This window comes from Leptidea sinapis, chromosome 10 (genome assembly GCF_905404315.1).
Source record: "Leptidea sinapis chromosome 10, ilLepSina1.1, whole genome shotgun sequence".
Lineage (NCBI taxonomy): Eukaryota > Metazoa > Arthropoda > Insecta > Lepidoptera > Pieridae > Leptidea > Leptidea sinapis.
The window spans coordinates 4,559,712-4,567,787 of NC_066274.1; the positions used below are offsets into that span (position 1 = coordinate 4,559,712).

Genomic DNA, 8,076 nt, shown 5'->3' on the forward strand with positions numbered 1-8,076 from the left:
CAAGGGTAACAATACATCAACATTTTTTTTAAGGAAAAGGAGGACGAACGACCGTAGCTGTAGCCTACGCGCTTTTTTTGACGGTACCCATGTTTGGGATATTTGGAAGAACGTTCCTTGGGAAACGCACTGTGGAGGAACGCCACATATCCAGATGGTGGGGATAATAGCCTTATTTGTCGTGTGTCGTGGAATTTGGCGGCAGGAATCAGGTGAAACAACACTTAAAAACACTCCCCGTGATAAATGCGATAGAAGATACAATGAAGCGACGTCTCTACGCAACGCTAGGTGATGGAGCCTTTCACGCAGGACACGACATACTGGGGTGCGCGAGACCAGATTTGTAGAGCGATAGAATGGGGGCCGGCTTTAAAGTATTGCCGTACTCTATATGTATGCCCAGCTTCTTTGAAGCCGATTTGGCTTTACCTCTCAGATTACCGCGGAATCGGCAATCCCTCGAGATTTTGAGACCCAGCAAATACCGATACTGGGCGAGGCTTTAACTCCAACACAAGTGTGTAGGTTAGCCACGTACAATAGCATAAATAAAACAATTGAGAATCTGATTATCAATAACTCTTTTATTGACTGTACATTGATTGACAGCTTCAGGTAATATCACTAAGCACAGCATTACCGTTTAGTAGACTGTGCCCCATCCATAACAATAAATAACATATCACTCAACCATAGGTTGTAAATGGTAATACGGAAATCAAAACGTCGACAGATTACAAAATAAATTATTTTAATTATAAACATAATAACATGTAACTGTGCCTATTGAAAAAAAAAATTGTCTAAAACATTTTAATAATATGCTATTTGCTACAGTTTTATTTCTTAGAGACGGGTTTGTAGGCTAGTTTTCTGGACTTCATTGTTGACCACTTGTGTCGTTTGTAGTAGTACACTACGGCTGCTAACATGGAGCACATGCCAATCACTTTGATGGTCATGAGTCTGCGGTCATCCAGCTCTGGTTCGCCGCACCATCTCAGGAACGTCGACACGTCCTTCGCCAGTTGCGAAGCTGTCGCCGGCGTCCCGTCGCTGTACTCGGCAGCCTGTGTGTTTTATTGCAAAGGTCAAAGATATTACTGAGAGGTATATACATCATACTTGAACACAGTTTTTCCTTGATTGAAAAGGACTCCAGTCAATTAATAATATATAGATTATAACGCCTTTCTCAATAATCATACAGAAAATATAATAATGAAAGACAATAATTACAAGCAGATGAGACATTAAACATTAACAGTAAATTAAGGTACTAGTTAATTAATTCATACAATTGATATTTTTTCAAAATTTAATTTTTATAAAAAACTGGTGTCCTCGTCATTAAAAAGCTTAAATATAGATTAGTACGTAAGTAATTAGTAGTAAATGCATTACTCTTTTTTTATTTGTTTTTAGCATTAATTAGTTTAGTAATGTTGTGAATACTTTTAATTTAGATATGTAAATAGTAACTCTTATTAATGTTTATCTTATTCATGTATGTTAAATTATGTATCTAGTTAGCCTTAATAAATAAATAAATAAAGAATTGTTATTAGAAAAAAATAATTTAAACATGTCTTAGTCACGTGTTTTGTTGAACAGTGAGCTTACTATAACAATGTCAGTGACAACAATAACGACGTCTAAAATGGAGTTTATCTTTTTCTATTACAAAACAGAGTTTAGCTTGTGTTTAAATAAAACGTCGTTAAGTATACCATAAACTGAAGTGTTCAGGAAAAAAAGGACAGGAACGCAATTTCTGTCAGATGTCACATCTATCTGTTATTATAATATAATCTAACGGCCATTCCCAATATACTATCTACATATAGAGATAAATTACTATCTTCTATTGTCAGTAATTAGCTTTCAATAATCTGAAACTGTCTCAATATACCCGATAAGTCATTCTTATCGCCTTATATTAGGACGCGTGAATTGCAATTTCCATACAAACTTCTATCGCTGGTAAGATATACGTCGTCCCATTGACAGACAGCGTGTACGGATAAGGTGAGTTACCGTCGATAAGTTTATTGGGACAGAAAAGTCAACGATAGCAACGATTTTTATCTCGAGTAAGAGATAGACTGACTATTGGGAACGGCCGTAAATCTTCCTTGAATATAATCTATCCGTAAGACACACCTTAGACAAGCTTTGACTCATGTTTAAATATACAAGACACAGATTTGTAATAAAACTTTTTTTTAAAGCAAGTGTTCAACACATGTTTAACTTTTTTGTAATAACACAGTGAATGCCTTGCTGCATGGTGATATAATACTCTACGCCTTCTTCAGGTCTTTTTGTAATTAATTACATAATAGTCCGCTTTAAGGGCAATGATACCACTTTATCAAGTGAGCCATTTGTTTTTTGTATCACAGTCATAAATATAATACCGAGTTCAACACACATTACTTATCTGGTAGAAATAATAATAACACATACCTCGTCATAAAGAACTTGAGCCATGGAAATGGCTCCACCAGGAAAGTATGGATTGTAGTTTTGTCCCTCACGAAGGGCAACACCGGCCGGTGGGTCTGTGTAGCCAGTGAGCAGTGCGAAGATATAGTCTTCGCCGCCCTTGCGTCCCAATGCGATTAGGGACAAATCCGGTGGGTAGGCCCCTTTTGTATAAAAAAGAGACAAAAAAATTAATAGATACACAATAATTATCATTTGTCATTATGGGACATCCAACTCAAAATATATACACATGTGTACTTTGAGAAGTTATCATGTTCAAGTCAGATACTTGGCAGCCAAAAGCAAAAAATATGCTCAAAGGAAAAACGGAAATAGATCGGCGTGATTTTGGCGCTCGCGCAGCGTTCTGTAATAGTTGTTTATGCAACTGTTGTGTAATAAGGGGTATTAAAACATGAATGTGGATTTAGCTCACGAGGCGAAGCCGAGTGTGATAATAGTATCACATGAGTGTTTTAATACCTAATTATCAACAGTTGTATACATGACTTTATCTACATCCAAAATATGAATCCTCTAAAAGATTCTGAAACAGCTTACTGCTAACATTAAAACAGCCAGTCCTAGTAGTAACCTAATATCATCCATTACTTATATATATTAGATTATATATAAATAAACTAAGTATTAATGAAAGAATTATTCATTTTAGTAGTAATTTACATTTTGTATAGTGCAATAATTAAATTTCACTTGAATATTATGTTCTTTTGGAAATTAATCGCTCATTTTTTGTAAACAAAACAATAAAAATATCGAAATAAAATGGCGGGGATTCGAATAACCTACTTTTTTTCTGACGACGTTCGGGTGGTGTGGATTGTGGAACGCGTGTAAACCAAAATGTTCTTTTTTTGCAATTCATACAGATGCCACGCATCGAGCAATAAGAATGTGGCTGTCTGTTAAAACTCTTTGAGCATGAAGGGAATCAAAAAAAAATAGGAGTGTTGTTATGAAATTCAGTACAACAAGAAATTTTTAGAAAATCTTTGAATGCAGAATTACTAACATTTGAAAATAACATAAAGTCTTCTTTCAGTAAAATACCCATCTACGATATTTAAGGTACTTTCCCTTCATGTCCCATAACTTTGGGACACCCTGTATAAGAAGCCCTTTCTTGAAGATTGTGGGGTATCCACATGACACAGTTTATTTTTTTAAATTTTCTATTCCTTGCCAAAAGACAATTTTTTTTAAATATTTTATTACAAGTGTATAGGTATGTCTTGTAGCATAAGACGGTATTACTTGCCAAATTTCATAGTTATACATCTTATATACTACTGTTTTAAATTTAATATAATTTTGAAAATACCCTTTAAATTTTGATTCCCTTATAAAAAAATATACTATATATAATATAGTTTTCTGCTGCATAAATGGCCGTATCTTTTTTTTTACCTTAATTTAGAAGTTTTTTCACAGCTTCAAGAGACTGTAGACATGAGTATATTATTTTAATTTCAACTTGATACCTCCAGACAGACAGACGGACGGACAATAAAGGGTTCCGTTTTTTCTTTTTGAGGTATGGAATAACGATAGTAATATATTTTTGTCTTATATATAGCATATTTTATAGATATAAAACCTCTTCAAAACTAAAAGAAGTAGGTATTTAAAGAGTGATAGCTGCTGAAAATATTGTTTCCACAGGCTTTAGAAAATTTTGCACTTTAAAAGGGTGGTAAATTACATGATAGAGATGATAGCTAGCTGATATAGGCGAAAGTCAGGACACATGTAATATGCTGTTGTGTAACCACAGTGAAAATTTTATATGATTTTTTTACTATCTTTCCTAACTACAATAAGAATTATTGTTATATTCATAACAACTTTTCAATATTCAGTAAGTGTTCGCCTTGAACATGTGTCTCACTAAAGCTGAAATCATATACATTCTCACCGTTATTGGCAGCACGAGCAGCATTCTCGTTGGGATATGGAGATGGTAAATAGTCTGATAGCTTTCCAGGCCTTTCGAAATAGTTTCCTTCTTCATCCGGTCCATCTTTGATCATCACCTTAAAAATAATGCAAATACATTATAAGCAAAAGTACAATATTTTTATAAGTAATAGCTGACCCAGCATACATTGTAGTGCCATATAAAATAATAAAAAAAATGTTTGATTGCAGACGGGTGAAAATTTGAAGTTATATGTTTCTGTCAATACTGAATCATAATAAAATAAAAATAAAAAAAATTGTCAAAAAAATAAAAATTATTTATTTAGGGGTATGAAAAATAGTTGGGCCGATTCTCAGACCTACCCGATATGCACACAAAATTTGATACAAATTGGTTTAGCCATTTCGGAGGAGTTTTGGTAACAAACACTGGGACACGAGAATTTTATATTATATAAGATTTAGTATGTTAAACTTATTTCCCCCACTTCTGAGACTAACTATATAAATTTAATGTGTAGATTATAATAAAATTCAGCCTATGTCATGTTTAAGTAGACCGTTCCACAGTGTGTATTTGATCGGTGTTAACGAATTTTTCAGCTAACTGGAGAAAATTTTGATGCCCTCATTTTCTTACAATTTTCCAGTCATGACTTAGGCATTAGGTGAAGAAGTCCCATTACTTTGAGTATAAAAATAAGTATAAATAAGATAAGTTGTTAGTATCACTAAGTACTCATATTGACTAATTTAAGTAATTATATTTGTGTATGTCCTTTATAGTCTAACAGCATGTATATTAGTTTCCGGTATAAAATAATAAACTTGTTTCAATCCTTAGCACTGATCACTACCATTAAAATTAGAATACAAATACTCTAAGCTTCATTGTTTACTTTTGTGTCATTGGCTAACTTGTCATATACGTTCCACAGAATCCACAGAAGTCGAAGAAGAATAATAGAGTTGAGAGAACCAGTGACAGTCATTAATAAATCTAATATTCATACTGTATAATGACTGTAATATATCCAGTAAATAAATGTTTGACAATGTAGTAATTTCTTGCAGGTAGGCTCATCGAATAGTCTTCATAAAAGTTCCCAATGTGTACTTGAAGTTATTTCGTCTTTCCTTCATGATAACATTTTTCATTTTAACTAAAAACACTTACTTCTGCAGCCTCAGCCTTGGCTTCGGCTTCAGTGTGGGTCACTCCAACTAAATTACGGAAGGCTATATATTGCAGAGAGTGGCATGCTTTGCAAACTTGCTTGTAAACCTCGTAACCACGTCGGACACTAAAAAAGAAGAACTTAGTTAAAAGTATACAAAATTGAGAAGATGTATAACAAGGCTTTAGAAGGCTGCTGCAATTCCTTTTCTTATTTAGGCACCTTAAATTTTTTCCTGTCCTAATGTTACGAAAAAGGAATAAAATAGATGACTGCTAATTAATATTTTATGTTATGAACACTACTAAATAAAGAAGAGTAGAATAGAGGTGAAAACAGTACTCCATGTGAGTCAAAATTTTTAAAAATGTGTAAAAAGTTATCATATTACAATATTTAAAAATAAAGTTATTTAATAATAGATATAATTATAATTTCAGTTTGTTTAATAATACAAAATTAACTTAATTAACTGATAAACAACTTTTGAAACATTTACTCTAGATGTGTACTTCTCATATGATTATTCAGTCTGTTAATATGCCTGTAGGCATGTTTATGACATACTATGGTTAAAATAAAGTATTACTAAGACAATCAAGCTCGAGGAGTGCTGGAGTGAGTGTTACACCTGATGATACCCAACTTTTGGCTTATAATTAATACTTTTTCATACTTTATTTCATCTTTTTTTTACACTCACTGCACGTAACTTAATTTAGTAAATGTACAATATTTATTGTATAATACTAATTATTAACAATTTTTTATCGTTAATTGTAGTAATAATAACATTGGAAAACAGTTTTGCAGTGATATTAAAATGGGTGGACCTCTGACCCCGAAACTAGTTAAAACTGTATCTTCGGGGTCATAGATTCCTCAACAAATGACAATGAAATAATTAATAATAAATAGAAATAAAATGTGTGTGTCTGTTTGTGAGTATGCATGTGTTTAATTATAATCAATCAATTACCTGGCATGGTCAAATGAATTAAACCAGCCATTGTGACTCCAGGGCTGATGGTAAGGATGTGCTTCAGTTCCAGAAGCTTGCACTGATTGTTCTAATGCAAAGAGTAAAGCACCAACTCCGCCCCCCACCACTCCTAATGTTGATAGCCACTGAAAATGTTATAATTATTGTCTTATTTTATTGTTCTTTAGAGCAGAAGATATCAAACCAAAACACTTGAAATTCTTACCAAAATACCGTCAATCTTATCTTTTGTTTCTATAAGAATATTGTAGAAACAACACTTATTTTAATATTTAACTTCATGAGATAAACAATCAGTAACAAAGTTCAAGTACCTACTTAATTAAGTATTTAACATCTTTTAAAGATAGGAGGGCTGAGTGAGAATAAAGGAGCTTTTGGGGTGGAATTACATAATTTTATAAAGTTTTATAAAATACTAGAATTTAAATGTGTACTCACTATTTTTCTGCTTTTCGTCCAACCTTTTGCACTGGTGGACAGCTGACACACCTGTAAGGGATGATGAGCATTAATTTTCAAAATGCTTGTTACATAATGTTATGAAGGTTACTTATCAATATTAATCTTATAATAAACACAGTGTAACTAGTGATAACCTAATAATTTCTACACATTTTATCTATCACACAGAAAACTTCAAAATAACGTAGATTTTTCTCTAAATTGTCGAAAAACATCAGTCAGGATCCAAGTTGTAATCATTTTCATTTCCACTTTTAAATGCTTTTGCTGGGTGAAATTTCTTAAACGAACATATTTTGCACCACATTCTAACTTTTACAATTATCAGTAATACCTGGGGGGCAACTAATCCGTAATTTTTCAAAAGTCGTGCCCCACAAATCCTACCTACGGCGGCCGCCATGATAGTAAAACGTCGTAATGAAAGAATTTCAAAATGACAACTAAATCTTTCAAAATCTTGCCATGATCAATAATTATACACGAGCGTACCTATGTATACATTAAAGTATACATCAAAGTTCAAACCCTCAGCTTGCGCAATCTTCAAATTGTAATTGTACTATTATATATTCTATGGTATAGACAAAGCAAATATATAAAAGTACAAGGTAGTTACAAATTATACTTATTTTTTGCATTTTGATATTTAATAATAAAGGTAATTTAAGGAAACCATATCAATGGTTTCCTTGAATTATAATGTTAAATATGCCTGACCTTATAAGTAAATTTCTTAATAGCAGTCAATGACGTTCTATACATATGGACATATCATTCGCAGTCTGACAGTGGAACGGTAAAAGTGTGCTGATAGAAAATGTAAGCAAACTTTTCTCCTTAGTCGTGTCAATCAACAAGCCTAAGTGTGCTATAAAAAGTGCTTAAATAACTCATTAACGACTCTAAAAAAGATGGTGTGACTTATCACTGGTAAGGTTATTTTATTTATATAAGATTGATATGCAAAAAGCGTATGTAATTTAATAAAATGAA

At 32.6% G+C, this 8,076-nt stretch overlaps 1 protein-coding gene across 1 annotated transcript; it reads right to left on the reverse strand.

The window, feature by feature from the left end:
• Positions 1-567: 567 nt before the first annotated feature.
• LOC126966532 (cytochrome c1, heme protein, mitochondrial) lies at positions 568-7,538 on the reverse strand. Its single transcript, XM_050810663.1, has 7 exons — positions 7,415-7,538; positions 7,057-7,107; positions 6,592-6,740; positions 5,612-5,738; positions 4,430-4,547; positions 2,473-2,654; positions 568-1,073 (listed from the first exon to the last, which is right to left on the reverse strand). Exons 1-7 carry the CDS (start codon positions 7,481-7,483, stop codon positions 843-845), a joined length of 927 nt encoding a protein of 308 aa, XP_050666620.1. The 5' UTR covers positions 7,484-7,538; the 3' UTR covers positions 568-842.
• Positions 7,539-8,076: the final 538 nt, after the last annotated feature.

What these genes read in the sequence shown, in the direction of transcription:
- LOC126966532 (XM_050810663.1), bottom strand. Translation starts at nt 7,483, where the DNA reads ATGGCGGCCGCCGTAGGTAGGATTTGTGGGGCACGACTTTTGAAAAAT. An exon ending in TGCTCGTGCTGCCAATAACG is followed by an intron (nt 2,655 to 4,429) that starts GTGAGAATGTAT and finishes TTTATACAAAAG; the next exon opens with GGGCCTACCCACCGGATTTG. An exon ending in CTCAAGTTCTTTATGACGAG is followed by an intron (nt 1,074 to 2,472) that starts GTATGTGTTATT and finishes TAAAACACACAG; the next exon opens with GCTGCCGAGTACAGCGACGG.